The 21,178-nt window shown below is 41.1% G+C and overlaps 3 protein-coding genes across 4 annotated transcripts; 2 read left to right on the top strand and 1 right to left on the bottom strand.

The window, feature by feature from the left end:
• Positions 1-297: 297 nt before the first annotated feature.
• LOC118791523 (sushi repeat-containing protein SRPX2-like) lies at positions 298-10,970 on the bottom strand. 2 transcript variants are annotated; one of them, XM_036548910.1, is made up of 12 exons: positions 10,908-10,970; positions 9,959-10,132; positions 9,525-9,624; positions 5,293-5,376; positions 4,859-5,050; positions 3,693-3,869; positions 3,076-3,202; positions 2,853-2,974; positions 2,319-2,498; positions 1,928-2,061; positions 1,649-1,770; positions 298-1,257 (listed from the first exon to the last, which is right to left on the bottom strand). In XM_036548910.1, the coding sequence occupies exons 3-12, from the start codon at positions 9,595-9,597 to the stop codon at positions 1,077-1,079; spliced, it is 1,392 nt and encodes a 463-aa protein (XP_036404803.1). In that variant the 5' UTR covers positions 9,598-9,624; positions 9,959-10,132; positions 10,908-10,970; the 3' UTR covers positions 298-1,076. The 2 variants fall into 2 exon arrangements, with proteins under 2 accessions (XP_036404803.1, XP_036404805.1); XM_036548912.1 differs by lacking the exon at positions 10,908-10,970 and adding an exon at positions 10,739-10,796.
• A 5-nt stretch (positions 10,971-10,975) lies between these two features.
• Positions 10,976-17,358, top strand: LOC118791524 (tetraspanin-7-like). The gene is made up of 8 exons (XM_036548913.1): positions 10,976-11,142; positions 12,696-12,884; positions 13,260-13,334; positions 13,479-13,574; positions 14,479-14,634; positions 14,927-15,010; positions 15,300-15,384; positions 16,171-17,358. The coding sequence occupies exons 1-7, from the start codon at positions 11,056-11,058 to the stop codon at positions 15,366-15,368; spliced, it is 756 nt and encodes a 251-aa protein (XP_036404806.1). The 5' UTR covers positions 10,976-11,055; the 3' UTR covers positions 15,369-15,384; positions 16,171-17,358.
• Positions 17,359-18,581: 1,223 nt separating this feature from the next.
• On the top strand, positions 18,582-20,877 carry mid1ip1l (MID1 interacting protein 1, like). The gene is made up of 2 exons (XM_036548233.1): positions 18,582-18,710; positions 19,419-20,877. The coding sequence occupies exon 2, from the start codon at positions 19,472-19,474 to the stop codon at positions 19,970-19,972; it is 501 nt and encodes a 166-aa protein (XP_036404126.1). The 5' UTR covers positions 18,582-18,710; positions 19,419-19,471; the 3' UTR covers positions 19,973-20,877.
• The last annotated feature ends 301 nt before the right edge of the window (positions 20,878-21,178 follow it).

Genomic DNA, 21,178 nt, shown 5'->3' with positions numbered 1-21,178 from the left:
TTATATTGCAAATTATATATGGTTTTGATATTGCAAAAACAAAGTATTTTATTTTAGAATATTTAGAATATCTGTATACTAAAATTATCCCTTCAAGGGCTTTATTTAAGGAAAATATATTCCAGAAACATAAACAGAACTAACCAAAGAGTTCAAAAAGTATTCCAAAGAGTGCATTAGTTTGTATTCTGAACAATGGAAACATGACACCAAACTATGCTGCATCAGATTTCTTAGACATCACAGCTACAGTGTTGGCCTGCTAATTTGGAAATGAAATAAAGTATAAGAGGTACACATACATGAAGTTAATATTAGGTACAAAAAATAGCTTTGTATTCACAATAAGGGTCAGTATTGATCCATCTGTGAAATTAAGTGTTGTGTCAGAATTAGTCCTTATGAAGAACTGCAGTTTTCTAAATGTATAATTCCATGTAATAGTACAAACAAATGCTTGATCATTAACCTCAGATGCATCCATGCATTGTAGTGTAGTTAAATTGTATTGCTGCTGTTTTTTTACCTAAATGAAGAAAGAGACCAACAAAATGCCTTTCTATTCTGCATGACTTCTTGGTGTTAGAAGAAAATGAAATCATATTTGCATCTCAAACCTTAAGTTCAAAGGACAGAGGAGTTTTTTATGATGGCTATATAAAATGATTTTAATGACTTAATAAATATATTGTCATTTTAAACAGGTTGGTTGTATATGTTTCTTTAACAAAAGTGTTCTGTTAAAAGTAACATTCTGGAAATGCTGCATCATGTCTATCTTCTGTTGCTTGCAGACAGAAATGGCAGCTATTTACTGTCAAATCTGCAACTATTGACACAACCCTTGTAGTTTCACACCAGGAAATTTGCTACTTGACACAATGGTCTTGCTGTAAAAGCAGTTTCAGTTTAAGCTATTGAGAAAATTCAACAGTTAAAAAGATATCTGCTCGTTCTGAGTTGCTAAAGTTCTACAAAAAGGAAAGCCCTTGTCACAGAGCCTCTGCGTGTTCCATTCCTTGCCACTGGGGGGCGCTGTGGTGGATCAGCCCTTAGCGGAGGCAGTGACTGGCAGCTCAGTCACACACATCCCTGTACTTCTCCAGCCGTTCGCGTTCCTCCTCGTTCAGCAGGTAGTCGTCGATGAGCGAATAGAGCTCTTCTGAGGTGGTGGGCTCGACAAAGCGCTCCCGGTCAATGCCATGCTTGTCCAGGAGCACCATGGTGAAGTACGCTTTGGAAATCCTCAGGGCCTGCCTGTAAATACACATGCAAACACACACAGGCTGGGACATTTTCTTAATCTGAACAAACGGTGAAGAGCTGTGTACTCTGAACACAGTGTCATTTGTTCCTGTGAAGCCTAATATATGACAATGAGCTGAAGTCCTGGTAGTTTTAAATGTTATGAAATAAATTCTCATTGTGTCATATATCGATGGGTTCTGTAAATTCAAGACAAGTCTATTTAGCATGCTTTATTTTTTTAAGTTACTTCAGATTAAAGGCAGATTCATTTGCTGCAACAAATGATCTTGTCACACTTTTTTAAGGGTTGCATTTTTGCTGTCATGGCATGATAGAGCATCATCAAGTTTACTGTACAACACAATATTAGATGTCCATCACACTGGAGGTGTCGGGTTACCTGAGTCCCTCGATGACCTGAGAGTCGAGGGTGTGGTCCTTGATGCGGCCCACCTCTCGTGGAGGCAATCCCAGAAGCTCAATGACAGTGACCTGTCGCATGTTCAGTTCACACTCTGTTCTCTGCACAAGACAACAGCACCAGCAATCAGTCCTGGCAAGCCCAGTGGTCAGGCTATCGAACAGCCCCCCCCCGCCCACAATGGCCCCCCACCCTCTTCCTTCTTTGTTACAAGCAGCAAAGGGTCACGGTCTGTCTGGCCAGGTAAGGGGGACACACCTCCAGCATGATCTTCTGAAGCTTGTAATACTGGTTGGCGGTGTCGGGTGTTGACACAACGAGCAGCCTCCTCTTCCGATAGAATTTGGCGAGCAGGGCTGTGGAGGTCCTAACGTCTGTGTTGATCTCCATCACTGCAAACACACGCACACATCTCAGCACAACCCCTCGGCCCAGCAAAGCCACTGCTTCCGATTTTTTTTTTAAAAAAAGATACAGTGCATAGCCTATGCTGTATGCATGTGTATACTTGCAAAAGTGACTTGAAAGCAAAATTCTATGCCCCTCCTGAGAGCAAACCAGTTTCAACTTAACAACTGGCAGCTCTGCTGCTGTAGCAACAGCATTTGAGACTAGCAGGAATCCGTCAGCATTTGGCGAAAATACTCACTGAAGCATTTTGGAGCGTCCCCAGACCAGTTGCGGTCAAACTGACACACCCTGGTGGGCGCACCCCTCCTCTCGTAGCCCTCCTCGCAGTGGTATTCGCAGATAGACCCGTAGATGTTGTCCCCCGGGGAGCAGGAGAGATAACCGTGAAGAGGCTCTTTGAGGGCTGGGCATCTCCTCACTGGAGACAGCGAGAGAAAATTTGTCACTCCACATTTTAGACCAAAAAGAGGTTACTTCATTCTCCACTTAATCAATGTCATGGTATGGCTCTAGAATATTCCAGGAGAATCCCTGATAGTCTCCTCCCTGTTGAACAAGGCGTTTCTCATTAGATCTTACCACAAATGGAAGTGCCAATGACATTCACGTCTTGTTACTAGGGTAGCCCTGAACCCTCAATTCATTCAAAGGTGCGGTTTTTAACTATAGATACTACTGCAACATATACAGGGAGGTGTACCATGCTAGTTTAGTCCCAAATGTAGTCACACCCTGCCCCCTCCCTGCACCTGCACCTGCCCAGATGCCTTACCCTCAATACGGACAATGAACTTGCAGGCTGCCTTGTTCCTGGCCTGGTCATACACTTTGTATCGGACGACATGTATCCCTTCTTCAAATTCTGACCCTGGCGCTTGACCAATGAGTGTTACACTGCACAGAGACAGAAAGAGACAAGGGCAATTAACCCCTTCCCCTCAAAAAAAAGAAAAAAAAGAAAAAGCCTTTAACAGCAAGAGTGGGATGTTGTGTACTCAGTCAGCCTCGTGTCTGCGGTATCCTTGACAACAGGGGGATTCCAGGTCACCCTGGCGGTCAGTTTTCCAGGCTCTGCTAGCCTCACTCGAGAGAGTGGGCACTGTATTTTGGGAGGGTCACGATCTGTAACAACAAGGATTGGAACAAAATTTTGGAGTTGTACTCTTTTTGTTCGAAAAAGCATGAACACTGGCACAGTAAAGTATAAGCGTCCTCTCTGGTATTAAGTCTCTTGCTTGCAACAAATTTCTGAGTCTGATCTCAGGCTCAGTTAAGCAGGAGAACTTTGAAGATTAGTAAGCAACCCACAGAGGAACTGGAACCGAGCCAAAGAGGCAGAGGAAATGGCTCTAAAGACACTGAGGCAGAGGGGGAGGGCGAGTGGAAAATCTGTGAAAGCTGAGAGCCAGGATTCAGAAATAATGCATGCTGGGAAGTAAAATTAGTTCAAGCTTTCTTTGTTTTTATCACCACACCCCTGTTTGTTTTGCCAGTAGTAATACTGCAATGAGGTTGCATCAGGCTGAACAAGGGATCTCTGGCTTTCAGAGGGCTTGCTGGTGTTTTGATCCTGGTTGGATTCACCTGAGCTGGAGCTTCAAACACGGGATACCTGCACATACGGGCTCTGTGTCGCTCCACCTCCCCGATTCCAGGCAGGTGCGGCTGTGGCCTGCCTCCAGCCGGTACCCCGGGTTACAGGTGAAGTCACACCTGGAGTCCACCATCACGCCATTGGTGCAGGTGTATGTGCCGTGTAAGATCAGGGGCAGGACACGGCAGCGCACCTCTGAGAGATCAACATGCCAAAGCAAGGAGACAGGGACAGACAGATCCATCAGGTTACAGGCTAATGATCACATGGTTATCGGAATGATTAAGACATTATAATAAATCTTATTTTACTCAACAAATGCCCTTATGCAGTAATCATCCATTTTAAGGTAAGATAATACTTTATTAATCCAAAAAGGAAATTGCTTAAGACATAACTGAACTCTATTGATGAAAACCAGCAGCAGGTGGACTAAAACCTTGAAATGCAAGAAGACAGACACCTAATAGCTTGGCCCCACTATCATCTTAGTTGTATACTGTGTAAAAATTTTTACTAAGGCATTTTGGAATTGAACCAGAAACCTATGGGTTACAAACCTCATACCACTACACCACACTGTGGCAGCCTTATTTTAATGTTGTTTTACCTTTATGCAACTCTTTTGGAATGTCCAATTACACATTAAGCTCACCTTCTGTGACAACCTCTGCAGTGGTACAGGAGCACTGAAGCAAGACAAAGGCAATTCTGAGATACACTCACACACAGCCTATGGCTGTTTTTCCACACTACAACTCCCATAGTGCACCACAGTGAAGATATCATATTATATCAAGATATCCACAGTCATCTGAGCACCTCACTGACTCGCAGGCACCTGATTCACAGGGTGCTTGTGAGTGGTAAGACAAGGAGACCCTACCCACATATCCAACCCTACCAAGGCGGAACAAAACCAATTTTTATGCTACTATGGACCTCAGGTCATTGGCTGACACAGTTGGGAATGAGCTCAGGCCACAGGGCTTAGCCTGCAGTTGAGATGAGCACTTTTCCAACTGAACCAATCGAGAGCGCCCAGTGACACCTTGGTGTCATCATTTCATTTAATTAAACTATCTGTGATGATCTTGATCCATGACAGATGTTGGGGGGACTTTTAATGCCTCTTCAAACAGACGTTCCCAAAGCAAAGCAGACAGGCTTCCAGAACCACTCACGCCGGCAGTACGAAGTCCCTGACCACTTGCGGTTGGGCATGCACTGCACCGATGACCGTCCCAGCAGCCGGTACCCGCGATCGCAGGACATCTCACAGCGCGTCCCCAGGGTGTTGTGGTAGTTCCCTCCACGGGGTGAGAAACAGGAGACCTCCCCATTCTTAAGGTTCAGGGTGTAACACCAACGTGGAGCTGCCACCAGAAATGCACAGGATAGCCTTAGAACAACACCACGTCAGAAATCAAAAGCACTTTCCCCCCAGGCACAGTAGGGTCTATGCCCAATCAAGACCTTGACACATCCACTGAGGGTAGATTACAAGACCAGTGTTAAAGGCAGCATAATATTTATATATTAAGGGGGAATGTGTCATCATCACCACTTTGTTCATCTTGGTCAAAACGAATGAACACACACAATTCCCTGCACTTACTCCTGTAGTCCAGACGGGGTGTATAGTGGGTCTCCTCCTCTGGTGTGATCTCATTGTAGCCGCTTGGCAGTGTGCTCGGAGAATCTGAAATGGGACAGAATCAACTGTTACATCACTTCAGAACACTCTGGTCTTACAGTCAGTATATCACCAGAATGGTCATCACTGTCCAGATAAACTTAAGCAGACTGCCGTTTGTTTACGTTGTATACTCATGTTATGACCTGTGATTTGTGTAGCACACGTGTGGTTCAACTGCTTAAAATGGAAGGAAGGAGCTTTAATGTTTGAAATGATTGAAAAATGAAAATGAAAATGAAAACTGAAAAAAACTTTGAAAAGCCAAATGGAAAACAGGTCAGTTGGAGCTCTGAAAAGGTTTTTTTTTTTCATTTTTTTTTTCATGTACTTCATTTCCTTGGCTTGACTTCATGTCTAGGAGCCAGCCATTTTGGTTTGACTGCATAGCATATATCTAACAAAAGTACACCTGTGTTTGCGATTAGTCATGCCTCCGGGACCATCACAACTGCACCGTCCACTCTCTAAGAGACAGTGGAAAAAGTGAGTCTGAACAGGGGAGCTAGGATTTGAATAATGTAGTAAGAATTCACCACAAGCTATACCATTCCAATACGCCGTGGTAGCAATGTTGGCCATTGCTAACACCCCCTGGCCATAGAATGGTAGGTTCCCAACTGTAACTTTTTTTCTTCATTTTGTGTTTGACACGGAATTTTCCACTTGATTCTCTGAAAAGGATTTGTCAGGATCCCAGCAAACAGCTTAAATTACCATTTTTTGCTTCATCAGTGCACTGTAGTTTACTTCAGAGACTTAAATATTCTAGTTTCCATAGCCCCATCCCAGAGGGATAAATGCATTAACACCCCCCCCCCCCATTCTTTTTCCAGTAGTGGGTTACTCCAGTGCTGGGAAGGACCAGGGTTACCCTGCTCACTACTGTTTGGATACAATTTTACAATTTGGAACCTTATTTTAAATTTTCCACTCCTTTAACATTACAAGCACTGAATGATTTCCCTTGTGTACCTTGATCCAGACCCACTCCATATGCAACAGCTCCAACAGCTTGTTTATCTTATCTGCACTGGAACATTACATGACAATGTGTAACTAGAGCACAATTAGAGTAATGAGCCAATAATGGTGAGATCACACAATAAAGCGTTCATTGCTGGAAATCAGGACCCTTGACTATGGGCTGCCGAGCTGCCTCCCTGGAAAACATTACTGTATTACAGCACTAAAGTGTGTTTGACTCCTTTCATGTTTTGTGAAAGCATACTGCATCACACTGAGGCAAAACCCACATCGTTCCCTATTCTTAATGGAAACATTCTATAATTTCACTCTATTTCATTCTCCCTCAGCTTACTTCATGCTTGTTAATCCAAACAGAGGCATACTTGGAGCAGTATATTCAGACAGCTTGGAAAGGACAGTAGACAGACACCAAATTCCCTGCACAAGAACACGTTATGCTTCTGACCCCTCTACACACTGAACTGTTGTTTCTAACTAATCTTTTCAGCAAGCATGTGTGTCGTCGCTTTGAACAAATGAAGGACAACTGTCCAACATCAAATCACTTATAACTGCATAGCTGTCATTTTCCATCCAACCTCCTTATTCAGCTGCCAATGCTGAGAGTGCAGTTTACAGCTGTGGCCATCTGACGGTTTTACAACGTAGACACTATGACACAACGGGAGGCAATGAAGTTTTGCACTAATGCACAGCCCTGTGAGTGCTCTGTGACTCACGCTCTGTGACTCAACCCTCACACTAGTGCTCATTGGCTTTCAGAACTAGGTACAGTAGCCTTCCTAAGCCAAATTAAAAACATTACTGTTAAAGTTCCTGTTACAAACCAGCTGCTTATATCAGGCTTTGAATTTGTGCTGCTGCGGCCTCGTGCATACCCCGTTACACAAGCCATTATAACAGGACAGATTCCCAAGTCACTCGATGTAGAAAGCCTGTCTAGGCACAAACATTTTCCAAAATTCATAACATCAGACTGTGAAACCAGATCAGGATTAGTTGATTTTTATTGCTTTGTGTTTCATTTTGTTTTCATTTGCAGTTTTTTTTTTGGCTCCTGGTAATGGGGTAGACCAAAGAAGTCCTTATTCTAGATTTTCATTTTATGCTTTTAGTGCTAATATGTTTGTTTGTTCACACGTTTGGCTGAGTCAACATGTTAAAAAGTTCAAAGTAGGCTATGGCCCAGCTGGCGTCTATGCACTCAGTCATTTACTTGTAATTTGAGTGACTGCTGATCTGTAATTACACTGTTTTGAGAAGGTACAACAAAGTGAGCATCAGAGTCACTCCATAAAGAAAAATACAGGTGCATCAGTAAAAGCTCCTCATCACAAACCTTCTCCTACAGGCTTACTCATATCATGTGCCACGGAGACCTAAAGACAGTAAGTAAATCCGAGACATGGACAGAAAAAAAATCCCCTCTTGGGATAATTAGATTTGTTACAGTTTGGCTTTGAGTGTATGAACTGTAACAAGGAATAAATGGTTTTCGCACAGCCAGAACCAATGGGTTTTACCAGATAATTGACACAAATGTCCACAAGTTTTCATAAAATTAAACAAGACGGTAAATCACTCTGTATTGACGTCCATTACAATATTTTACAATTTACATTAACCTGAGACATAAACTGAAAACAGCTCAGAGAAAATAATTACAGGACTGTATCAATTTAATACACAATTACATTTCTTCAATGTATCTCAGATTGAGTGCATTCAAGGTCATGAATCTTTCACTGGCAATTGTCAGCATTCAGCACACAATGAGTAAGTGCCCTGTGAGAACAAGTAGATATTATGACATGGGATTACAACATGTAACAGATTTGTGGTTTCCATCTGACACAGATCATAATACATCCATTTTAGATTATTGTATCTAATATGGAATAATTACAGGGCTCTGCATTCCCATGACAATATCTAAGGAAGCATTACATTTTAATTTCACAATAGTATCCCTCAATAGATGGTTCATTGCCTGTGGCCTGTCATTTGCCATTTCATCTCCAAGACTCATTTGAGGTCCCAAATCATTTCAGGTCTCGAGTGCCAGTAGGAACTCCTTATCCCAGTAGAGTGTCTCTAAAATAAAAATAATACTCTTGTTTCTTGTATTTTGGAAAAATAACCACGAAAATGAAAAGACATATTTGTATTAACTTATTTTTTATTCAGAAGCGGCCTGTTGTGGTTAAACACATATTTTTGTGATCACTACTTTAAGATAGAAGTGTAATTTGATCAGTGTCTGACTAAAATCCACATGACAAATAAACATATGAAACCCATTTTTTCTTTTGGAGACAACAGCGCATTCTCTTATAACCAACTATACATTCACAATAGGAATTAACCCTCAGTGTTACAAGACGAACCTTCACTTTATCCACTGACCCATGAAATTCCAACAGGCCATTCAATTAATCTCTACCTTGAATACAGCCAAATCACTCTTATTTTACAGGCAATCCTTGGTTCACCTTAAGGGACTGAGGGGTTCACCAGTAAAACAGTTACAGGGTTTCCCAGTAAAACAGCTTGTAAAACTAGTTAAATTTAATCCACAAAATAAAAATGGACAGGCATTCGATTAGACACTGATTTCTAAATGCACTTTGTAACAAATTTTAAATGACTCACAGGCTCACAGCATGTGGAGGGCTGGAGTCAAAGTTATGCCTTATTCCTTTGGGACACAAAAGCCAAACAATCCATGGTCCCTGTGTCTTAAATTCTTCCACAGGCATATTCAGAACACAAGCTCCTCAACAGCTGCTTCTAATACAAGACCATACACTGCGGTGATGGTGGTATTTTCCCATGTGAGAGACTGCAAAGAATCCAGGGATAACCACACAACGTGTCTGATGATATAGAGGATGTTCTATGTCTAAATACGAAAAGTCAGCATTAAAATATATGTCAAGGACAAAAAGGAATAGTAGTGACAATGGAGTTAAATGTCATTATAAAGAGTCAAATGCAGCCTGGAGGTAACTATTTGTTGTTGAACAAATAAATTTGTAACGTGAATGTGAAACGTAATTGATAATTCGGGAATACTTTATATGAAGGTCAAAACACACTGAGGACAATGCGTAGGGTACTAATCAAGCCACAACAAAATGCAAAAGTAATTAAAAACGTCTTACCTTCATTATTTAATCCAAGAACCAGGGTCAAAGTACAGGCTTCAAGTAGTAAAAGAAAATACAAATTTGACATCTCACTCTCTCGATGTTCACAACGTTACTGCACATTCAAGACAGACAGAGACAGAGATAAAGACGACGTGTGAATAATTCCATCCATATAAAAGAAACGAGACAGAAAACATTGCACTGAAGTTCACATCACTCAATAATTTATGTTTGATAAATAGAAAATAACCGCTCTTTTTGAGAATGTGGACCGTTGAGTACCGCGGTGCTCTTGGTAGTAAACTCCTAAAAAAAAAGGCTGAGTGGTCTTGTGCAAAAAATTTGCCCCTTTTGTAGGAAAAGTACACTAACGAGCTTGACCATCACAACTATTGATGCAATATCCAGAACATGCCTCACGGTAAACAAGGATAATCAAAGCGTACCCTTTTGTTTTCGCTCAGAGTAGGAAATCAGCGGGTCTCGACAAAAACTTTTCCTTCTCCCAGCTGTTGAGAATCTCACCGCCAGGCACGATTATTGCGGTCTCGCGTTCACTGCTGATGTCTTGGCAGTCGTGCAGCCCTTCGCTTTTAAAGACGCATGCTGCCGAAAGGTTGCTGGGAAAATACAAATAATTACTGCGGGAGTTTTTCGGGACACTGACCCTTACTGCGTACTCTGTAGGATGTAACTGCAGGTTTAATATTCTGTAGAACATATTCATTTCATTTCAATTACAATCTGATGCCATGCAGAAAGCGGAAAAGCGCATATTTCTTTAACGAGCTTCAGGCACAAGTGTATCTCGAGGAACCCCTTTCTATGTACATTAAGCATAAAATGTCAGGCAGGTGGCAGTTAGCTAGATTTTCATTGCTTTTGCAGTATGCTGTCGAGAATACGGATAAGGTCAACAAAATACAGACAATTAGGAGGCATAACTATAAGAAAGGCAGTAATGTAGATGTAGACTACATATTTAAACTAAATATATTGTGGATTAAGTACAAACACACTGACATACATAGTTAAAACAGATGAATGGCTTTTTTAAACCACAGTTTCTAACATTGTTAAGTTGTTGCTAGGCCTGTGCTAATGTTGTTCCTTACATAAATATCTTGAGTAACCCAATAATAATTATTATATATCATTATAATAACAAACTGTCTTGTTGGATGATAACTAGTTTTAACCCATCAAAGAACTCACTCATCTTTTACCTGTAAGAGTCAAAGCACAATACCGTCTGTAAGCACAATAAGCCACATGTCACCTGGCTCATTGTTTCTATAGTAACATCTGCCCCAAGGGTACACTTCAGAGATGGGGCCACAGCCTGCTGATGCATGCTTGGATCAGACTACAGTTTAAAAGTCTAATTTTCCATACCGGAAAGCGAGAGGGATTCGGTGACGACATTTCCCTTCTCCTTAGAGGAGTTTTTTCTTCTTCTAGAAGAAAGACGTTGCTGTGTAAAGTTGGGAGTTTTCCCTGAAACTGCGAAATTGTAATTAACACTTCACCAGAATCTGCCAGCATGACTTCTCCATCTAGGAGGCTACAGACCAAACCTGTTATAACATGTCTGAAGACCTTCCTCATCTCGTATAGCCTCATATTTTGGGTAAGTTACGTCCAAATAATAGATGCATGCTACGTGCAAGTAAACAATACGAATGCGGCGCTGTCAGCAATAACGTCGTCCACCAGCGGAGAAAGACTATGAACTGAGCTGTGTTTCAAATGTATCACTTTCTTCAGTTTGTAGCCGTTTGTTACAATGATGCCACATACTTTCAGCGGTATAAATGGCATGGCTTTATGCTACAGGTTAGCTAGCTAGATGTTACGACATAAATACAGACTTTTGTAAGCATTGTTATCTAGCTAGCTTTAATTGTGTACTTTATGCTCTTAATGTGTTGTATCTGGTAAACAGCACATTAGAACGACTGGCAATTTATTAATTCAACTCTTGTTCACAACTGAAGTTTACTTTTCAAATGTTATTTATAGCTACAATTGTGGCTGTGCCCGGCGAGCTGGGATAACAAGACAGCTGCCAGCATGTCATGGTCTTTCAACAAAATCACCAAATCGAAAGTTACATCTGCTGGTTTGTGTACGGGGTTGTGTTGAAACAATCGGAAGATTATTCGTAGGTTTTCTGATATTATAGCTTAATGTTTTGTCTGTTTACACATAGGTAGGCGTAACTATCCAAAATACATACAGAGTTGATAGTTTTCAAATACACAGATGTCTGGATCCTTGTCGGTTTGTTTATAAAAAGTTTTTCATCTGGGTTTCATTATTTGATTGGGATTGTTTTAAGTTATTGAAACATGTTCACAACGTATTGGAAAACAAATGTCAGTGCACTATATCCAGCTTTGAGTAGAAAGTGTGTATATATAATATATAATATGCAGACGAAATGTATACACGATAGCTATTTAACTTAAAGTCTGTTGAACAGTACAATGTCTCAGAAAATCCCTGTAAATGATAACGTGGCTTTTAAGCGAGCAAAGTCCAGAACAATGGTCTTTATCCCTGCAATTTATTGCTGTATGGTAACTAGGTGATCTTGTGCCAGATGGACTCCTCGATTATGCTAATGTCCCCAAGTACAGATTCAATCCACACAGTGCCAAAAACATTTTTCAAAAGTAGAAATAGGAGCTTGTGTCTGTAATGATAATAATAATAGATTGCACTGCGGAAACAATCATGCCATATGTTTAATATTTTTTCTCATAGACTTCAAAGGCTTTATAGTGAGAGTCACTCAACTCTAGCACCTACCTGGGTGATGCTTGGCAGCCATTTTGTGTTAGAATGCTAGCTACACATCAGCTGGAGTTGGAGAGGGAGGGATTAATTTAGCCATTAAGACTGAGGGATGATCAGCGTGACAGAACCAGAGATGGTGACATATGTTTACACTGTCTGCCGACTTCATCTCCAATAAACACCCCTCCTCTAACTCAGGCACTCAGCCTATTCAAACATGTGCATCTAACCATCTAACATCTAACCCCAGACTGTTGAACAAATGATTGTATGTTGCATTAGTGTTACCTAAAGGTAGGCTGCTGACCTCAGGTGACTGTAGGACTCCTGAATGGCCTCTCTTGGGATTGTGGTGGTAAATCTGGTCCTGCTTTTTTCCAGTTCACAGGGGTCATCCTGCTGGCAGTTGGCGTATGGGGGAAGGTGAGCCTTGAAGCCTACTTGTCCTTGGCCACAGAAGAAAGCACCAACGCCCCCTATGTCCTCATCGGAACCGGCGCCATCATCGTCATCTTCGGCTTGTTCGGCTGTTTTGCCACCTGCCGTGGTAGTCCCTGGATGCTCAAGCTGGTGAGTCATAGAAGATGAATACTGTGTGCTCATTTTTCCGACAAGTTTGCTTATCCTCCCACCATACACAAAAACACATTCCTCATCCTCTCATATTAGTTGAAGTTGTTTTCCCTGAGCTTTGGTTCAAGTGAAGCCATCAGATTTTAAAAAGCCACTTTTATGCAGTATGTGGTCTCAGTGGGCTTATCCTCTCACTGTGCAGAAAACACAATCCACATCCTCTTGTGTATTGGTGAAAGCTGTTCTCCCTGAGCTTTGGTTCAAGTCTAACCATCAAATTACACACACGCACGCACGCACACACACACACACACACACACATACACACATATGGATGCCTGTACTTAATTTGATGCTTTCTGGTTTCTTCAGTATGCCATGTTCCTGACCTTGGTATTCTTTGCTGAACTTGTGGCAGGCATCTCTGGTTTCCTCTTCAGACATGAGGTATGGTATACAAATGCAATTATAAATACATTTATTCAGTCATAATAGTATATCATAATAATTGAATTACTGCTACTAAAGTATGTGTCATTCTAGATGCATGTTACTTTGCTTGTAAACTATAGCATGTCCTCTTCCTTTCAGATAAAAGGTACATTAGAAAAAACATACAAAAATGCTGTACAGACGTACAACAGCACCAGCCCTCAAAGCAAAGCAGTCGACACCATCCAGACAAATGTAAGTGTGTTTCACATCCCCTTAGTGCTATTTACCCATCCTTACGCAATACACTCAAATAGTGTATATTCTCAAAGTCACCTATAAGGTTTCCCAGTGTCAATTCAAAGAAGCTAGAATTTAGTGTTACAACCAAAACCTTTTGCATAATTGGTCAGCAGAATTTCATCACATGATGAACTAGGGGCTATTCACTATTTAGGGGAATATCTGGTGATTTCCCACTTTGTGTTAGTGGAATGTAATGTTTGTAGTTTGATTATACAGCATGAGGATGGATTTTAATGAGGATGGGTTGCATTGCATCATGCACATTCTGTAGCTACATTTTGGCATAATTTTGTTGATCAAATCATTTTAACCATAATGTATGTTTATGAAATTACCGCTGAAATTGTTCTAGCGTTTTTCTTTAATTGACTCCAAAAGAACTGTTTAGTAGATTCTTTTTCTGGCCTACTGAGATGACTTTCTACATTTCCCCAGTGAAAACTGCCAATTGTCTGTTTCCAGACACCATAAAATGTTGTCATTTTTGTTCTAGCATTTTAACTACAGCACTCTATGTATGAAGGGTACAGCTGTAGCCCAGCTGTTAGGGTGAAGAACTATACTTCCACTGAGCCTAACCTGCCAGTGCCCTCCAAATTCACACAAACTGTATTTCTGTTATATAGGCCATATATATATATATATATATATATATATATATATATATATATATATATATATATATATATATATATATATATAGGCTGTTCAGTGTTGTTTCAGAGATTGGTTGCTCCACCAGTGAACATCTTCAAGTAGAGAAGTGTGATTGCTGAGGCTCACTTATGGAGCAATCTGTGATTAACGAAACCCTCCCTCCCACACTGATAACGCACGAACGTGGTGCACACAGCTACAGTGCTGTGGGGTGAAGAGCTACACAGACTGGGCAAGCACGGAATACTTCAGAGAGCACGGCATTCCCATGAGCTGCTGCAACAGGACCAGCAACTGCACCCCCGACGTCCTCAAAGACATGGACAAGGCTGCCGCAGAGGTTTACAGTACGGTGAGCACCCAGCCGCCTGTCGCCGCCAGGCTCACGTGGTGCCAAACTGGCTCCTAGTGAACAATTGGAGTTGTGTGATGTAAGGTACCGAGGTTTAGCTGAAATAATAAATAAATGAAGTTATTCTCTGAATTTAAAAAAAAAAAAAAAACGTAAAAATCAATAGTGGTTCGTGATTACTGGGGTCAGTAGCAGATAATTGTAGTGCTTCGGGATATTTCAGTTGAATGGTGCTGATGGGATATGTGCTTGCTCCATTTGCTGTTGTAACCTCTCCCCTAATGTACCTCAGGGCTGTTTCTCACTGTTGACTAATGTGATGGAGTCCAACCTGGGAATTATAGCTGGGATCTCCTTTGGCATAGCTTTCTTCCAGGTAAATCACACTTTCTTCCAGGCAGTACCTTCCACAGTGTGAGGAGTATGTGAACCAAGTAGATTCAGTCTGTAAAGAAATTACAAACTTAATTAATGTATTTTGTTTATTCATTTGGGGCTATTCATAGTTAACAGTGAGTACACAAAGTGTATTAAGACAATATAATAATAGCTATGTATTGTGGTGAACTGGAATGCAGAGGGGACAGAAAAGAGAAAGGAGGAATGTCAGGCATGTGTTTTTGTCTCATAAAAAGGTTAAATAAAGTATTTCATTTCCTGTTCAGCTCATTGGAATCTTCCTGGCTTGCTGCTTGTCCCGGACCATTACAAACAACCAGTATGAGATGGTCTAGCAGTACCCGGCCGCAGGTATAACTCCATATCAGTGCTGTGATAAGCATGAATGATTTTAGCCAATTCCTGTAACCATATTACCATTATTGACTTTTCTAAGATAAACAGCACAACATAATTAGTGCCATTCCCAGAGGTGGAGAGTTCATTTGCCTAATTAACAAATAAGTAGTGCTAGATACCAATGTTTATTTCTGAAATATGAGGTTCTCCAGTATGTTGACCAAGAATGTATTTATTGTATAAATTTGTGGCTTTTATTTTATGTGTGAAGTTGATTTTTAAAATACTCCTTCAGCAAGTCTTTTCACACAATTAGTTATGAAGTTGGAGGGATGTCCTATGAACTTCACCTGCTTATTGGATATTTTTGCATTCATTTACAGAATGGTAATGATTATGTTTCTGGGTGTTTAGCAGATGCTCTTATCCAGACCGACTTACATCAGTTAGTTTTTTTTTGGTTTGTTTTTTTTTTTACAATGTTATCCATTTATACAGCTGGATATTTACTTAGGCAATTGTGGGTGAAGTACCTTACCCAAGGGTACAACAGCAGTACCCCAGCAGGGAATCGAACGGTTACGAGTCCTGCTCCTTAGCCTCTATGCTACACTCCCACCCCAATAATATCAGCGATGTCAGTCAAAATTCAGCAAGAATAAATAATACCGGTGCAGATCCAAGGTGTTGTATGAATATTCATTACAGTAGAATTTAAATGTCTTTTTTTTTTTTTTTTACTAGGTGCGAAAGCATTGCTGGACTAATCTTGTAACGTTCATGTCATTTAACTTTCAGGGTACCGACAGAATCAGCTCCGGCTGGAAGCTGCCTTAACGGGAACCCCTCTTCTTCTACATGTGTTTTCCTTAGGCATTTCATTTTAAGAAAACTTGCTGCTTTCTAAGACCATACCTGATTTCTCAATTACTTCTATAATGAAGGGAAAAAAAACAGATAATTACTATAAAGATCAGATTTTTTTGTGGAGTTCTCTGTAGTACATCTGTGTACTACGTGTGCATGTGTCATTTCTGCAAGGCGCTTTTATTTAGTGCCGGACTTTTGAAATTGAACTAATTTTTGACTGAAGCTGTATTTAAAGTCACTTTTCTCTAAGCTTTCTCAAAAACAGTGTCACAAAAAACATGAGAATGGTTTTGTTCTCAGTGCCACACAGTTTGGTGGTTTGACTTTTGACTCATTTTTCTTTTTAAAAATGCCCTTTCTGTTAATGGGCTGCCTTGTGATATGATATAAGCTTAAGGAGCCATGCATTTCACTTGCACCACAGTAATGATTTTCCCACACAGCAATGTGAAAACACCAGCAAACCACCTCTCTCTCTCTGAAGTCAGCCCTGCATGTTAAGATTAGAAATGAAAGGACATAAAGGGAAAAGAAAGCCGTGTTGAGGCTGTTAAATGTTTTTAAGGGAAGCAAATTAATGTGCCATAAACTGGTGGTCAGTATGTGCCTGTTTTGCTGTCACTGTAGTTGCAGGGGCTGTTTTATTTTTCATATAAATGCAAAATGTAATTTTCTCAGGTTCCATTTTAATTGAAAGTGGGATTTACAACAGCAATTGAAACCGGATGACCCTAGCCTCGTCTCCATGGCGATGAGAGTGCAGATAGAGGGGTGGACATTGGTTATTTTGTACTTCATTTGCAACATGTGCCATTTGAGTACTGTACAGTGGTTGCAGTACACATTTTATGTTGTTTATTTTATTGTTCTGACATTGTTCTTCAGTGTAATAGCTTTAGATGAAAAACCAACAGGGTGTATGTTATTGGTAGAAAATCATAAACATGGCAAAAATGGCGTGAAGAGAGCATACTACCTGTTAACCCCGATTTGAAATAAAGGGAATTGTCAAAGTAAAAATGTAATTTATAACTAATCGTGCTAACTTTATTCATTGTTGGCTTCAACATTTCTGGTTACATTCCATTTTCGTCTATGTGGACAAAAAGAAACAACTTGGAGCAACTCTTAAATGTGTCTTTTCTGAATCTACATTTCTTGATTTGAAAAATAAAGCTTGCTTATTGTCAGTGTTCAAAATGATTTTATGTTCATTTGACAGCATGTCAAATTCATTTTGAAGTCAGGCTTTACTGTAGGATGCCAGTCTTTACCGTGCGGTATAAAATGTTGAACCTCAGATAGAGTCGAGACATGTACGCCAGGTGGCACTAGAGTATCATCTGTTTTCACACCCTCGTGTAACCCAATAATTCACTTTGCCTTCTTGATTAATGGAAATTGACGATGAGACCTACAACCAGGTATGTAATATAGATCCAAGGGAGATTTTAGATAAAATCGAAAAGATCAAAAAAGTTCCGTTTGAAATAAAAAGGGAAGTAGTGGTTGGCTTGCCATTGTCTATAAATCCGTACGACTGATTCCAAGCCAATCTTTGCGGAGAAGAATGTGAATCATTAAGTCTGGGACTATTTAAATTTAACAGGAACGTTTCGAATTAAGTACGTTTGTGGTTTGGATCTTATTTTACCCAGCTTTGAAACCCGACAATGCATGAGAGGGACACTCCCAAGTATAGTATCAGGGTGGTTTTCAGTCGTCTTCACAAAAACTGCACAAATAACAACTCGACACACAGTGTGTAAATATTAAATACCTACCATTTATTTTCATGTGGTTGAACGAAACATGTTTATTGTGGCCGTGTAATTGTGTAATCTCTGTCTAACAATTGCCGAATAATTATGATTAGACCGAACATGGACTAAGGCCATAGAGGTAAGTTTCCCCAAGACCTTCAACTGAAATAGCTACAGGCCCTGAATTAACGGTAATTATTGAAACAGCTGTTGAAGTTTTGTGGTCATTGATGGCACCGCCCCCCGACTCCCATTCCCTCGCAAATGCTCTAATTCGAATTGCAAATAGCACCCACACCTCGAAACAATTAATAGCCCGTTTCTGCTTTCGAAACTGTTAACAAAAGCGAAAGCCTACTGGACACTGACAGGGCGGTGTACTTACATGCAAACCCGGAGAGCGTTGTCATGTTAGTCGGCATAATAAATTTTAATACGATGGTCTTCTCTCATTGGTTGCCGTGGTATTCAATCCAATAAACGGAGCGCGTTTAATCTCTGATGCAATCCCTTCCGTCGTTGCGGTGGGGGAGTCCTTTTTTTCCACTCGGCGTTCACAGTATAAATAGCATAGGGTGTTGCTGGAAACGAGCGTACCAGTTCGTGAGATGTGCAAGACTGAAGTCTGAGCCGGGGAGTTCCTGCTTTTGCTTTCCTACGTTTGGTTACCTTCGTAGAGGTTTCTTTGGTTCAAGATTGACACAGGTTCGTACGTTTTGTTGTTGTTACATCCATTTTACCCACTTGCTGGCTTGCACTAATTGTTTTTAACGATGTCAAGATCATTACAGAGGGGATGCTTTTTAAAAATTAGCGAGAATGAATCGATTACCATTCTGTTTTCAGTCAGAATTTGTCGAATCAGGCATCTGTCGAATTCTACCATAAATTTAGTTTGACAATTTAGCAGAGGAACGCATGTGTGAAGCGAACATTGGGTTAGGCCATTCCCAAGGTTGTTTCTCTAACGGTGAAACGCACAACTCTGGTAAACTTTCGAAGAAAAGCTGGACACCAGTATACGAGATTTCAGTGGTCCATTGAAAGCTGACAGAATGTCTCATTGCGAGAACGAAATGACTTCTGCCTTAGTCCACCAGTAAGCGTATAAATTTTTAATAACTCTGTTATCCAAATGCACACAATGCCAAGACTCATGGGATTGACAAATTACTTCTGTGGGTAGCCATTTATGAAATGCTATGTGCATAAATTGGTTAAACTGAAGGCTTTGCTCTAAAGGATAGAGCAGGTTGCACTCATCCTACAGCAAAAGATGCAGGATTCAGTTTGCTAAACTCTAAACACCATCTACATTGACTTCCATTGGCGGAGGTAGGGGAACCCCAGGAATGCATGGTGCTGTTTACGATCCCCATGTAATTTTATGCATGGTAATCCCTTGGTCTTTAGGTTGCTGTTTCCCAGTCCACCCGTTTGCTGCTGAACAAAGCCTACAGCTCACCATGATGCAGCTCAACGGCGAATCGCACAACAAGCACTCCCTGCTCAACGTAATGAACCGCTTCATCGCCGCGGCCAACAACATGGACGAGACCATCATGGTGCCCAGCCTGCTGCGGGACGTGCCCCTGGAGGACCAGGACGGCGCCGCCCCGGTGGTGAACCACAACAATAACAACGAGGAGCTGGCATACCACGGCAAGCAGAGGGACATGTACGAGCATTACCTGCTGTTGAAGTCCATCAAAAACGACATGGAGTGGGGCCTGCTGAGGAGGGACATGAACGGGGGAGCCAGCTTTCTGGAGATGGCGGTGAAGCGGGAGGGGCAGCAGCAGCAGATTAACGGAGGGGCCCCCATGGAGGACACCTCTGACTTGGAGAGCCAGTTTCACTACCACCTCCGGGGGCTTTTTGGGGTCCTGTCCAAACTCACCGTGCAAGCGGACCATCTAACAAATCGCTACAAGCGGGAGATCGGTGGAGGCAACTTCATCAGATAAGAATGGCTCTCTGCCACTAGAACTTCTTTGACTGTGCTGCAGACGATGGTGAGATGTTGTGAGAGGCTCAAGTGGTGGCTGAGCAAGTGGTCCCTCCTTGCTTGCTGTAGGCAGTGGGCCCTGAACTTCAGTGTGACTAACCTGTCAGCCACATCTCGCCATTCCTGTTTGCGCTGTAAAGTCACAACCCCCATTGCTGCCAAAAAATGGCCATGTTCTGCATTTCTCTGAAAGGTGGTTGTTGTGATTCTCTGGGCCATGTGGCCTGGTTTGAACTGGTTCGTCTTGGCAAGAGGATCCCAGCGATGTCTGCGGACACTCGGTGGAGTTGAACAAGTGCTGATGGCACTCCAGTCAGATGTAGACAATTAGTCATGGTTGACCCTTGGTTCCCTAAATGGAGAGGTTTGCTTATCCTACTTTTTTTTTTTTCTTTTTTTTTTTTTAAATTCATTTCAGGATCCACTTCATCTTGAACATGCTCCACTTCCCTGATGCAGTCAAAATTGTATGTGCAAAATCAATTCATGATAGAATCTGTAAATCTCATAACTCTGTTTGAAGGGCAGTTTGCTGGGTAATTCTGACCCTCCATAAACTGAAAGTGGATTCTTTTATTCAGACTGTTACCTGAAGGTTGTTTCACATTAGATTTTTAGTTTTATTTGGGGTTTTTTTTATTAACATTGAGTCCCTAAAGAGATTGTGCCTTCTAAATGGTTTTATGTTAAATTGGGTAATTTGTAAAATGTTGCTTTGAGCCATACTCCAAAATTGCACAAGAACCACTAGTCAACCTGAGACTGTTCATTTGTGTCATTGTCTCCATTTTTGTCCTAGAATTTCTAATTTTTATATTTGTAACCTGTGATCGATATGTAATATCAATAAAAAGTTTAAACTCACTGGTTTCACTGAAGTTTATTGCTGAACTTTGCAATAATGGTTTTCAATATGTACAGTATGTGGCTCCTGTAGTTAGTACAACATCCAATTTGTTGCCATTACCTTTGCAGATTGAAAAGATTTCAGATTGACCCCCCCCCCCCCCCCACTTTTGTAGTCAGAAATGAGGATGTTGTGAAAGCAAAGATGCTGCCAGTAATGTCTAGGTGGCAACAACATGGCTTAATATCCCTATAATCAGTTTTCACTTGAGGCTTGTCTGATTAGCTAGCTTTAAAGGATGGGTGATACAAAAATGCA

The sequence above is a fragment of the Megalops cyprinoides genome, chromosome 16, assembly GCF_013368585.1.
Source record: "Megalops cyprinoides isolate fMegCyp1 chromosome 16, fMegCyp1.pri, whole genome shotgun sequence".
NCBI lineage: Eukaryota > Metazoa > Chordata > Actinopteri > Elopiformes > Megalopidae > Megalops > Megalops cyprinoides.
Note: the sequence above shows the minus strand (reverse complement) of the source record. Positions and strands in the feature narration are given on the sequence as shown.

Bases quoted from the DNA above. Each gene is read 5' to 3' on its own strand.
- LOC118791523 (XM_036548910.1), bottom strand. From the start codon at position 9,597: ATGTCAAATTTGTATTTTCTTTTACTACTTGAAGCCTGTACTTTGACC. The intron at 5,377-9,524 runs GTAAGACGTTTT...GTCCCATTTCAG, and splicing joins TCTTGGATTAAATAATGAAG to ATTCTCCGAGCACACTGCCA. The intron at 1,771-1,927 runs GTGTGTCCCCCT...TGTCTTGTGCAG, and splicing joins TTCAGAAGATCATGCTGGAG to AGAACAGAGTGTGAACTGAA.
- LOC118791524 (XM_036548913.1), top strand. From the start codon at position 11,056: ATGACTTCTCCATCTAGGAGGCTACAGACCAAACCTGTTATAACATGT. The intron at 11,143-12,695 runs GTAAGTTACGTC...GCTTTTTTCCAG, and splicing joins CGTATAGCCTCATATTTTGG to TTCACAGGGGTCATCCTGCT. The intron at 13,575-14,478 runs GTAAGTGTGTTT...TGGTGCACACAG, and splicing joins TCGACACCATCCAGACAAAT to CTACAGTGCTGTGGGGTGAA.
- mid1ip1l (XM_036548233.1), top strand. From the start codon at position 19,472: ATGATGCAGCTCAACGGCGAATCGCACAACAAGCACTCCCTGCTCAAC.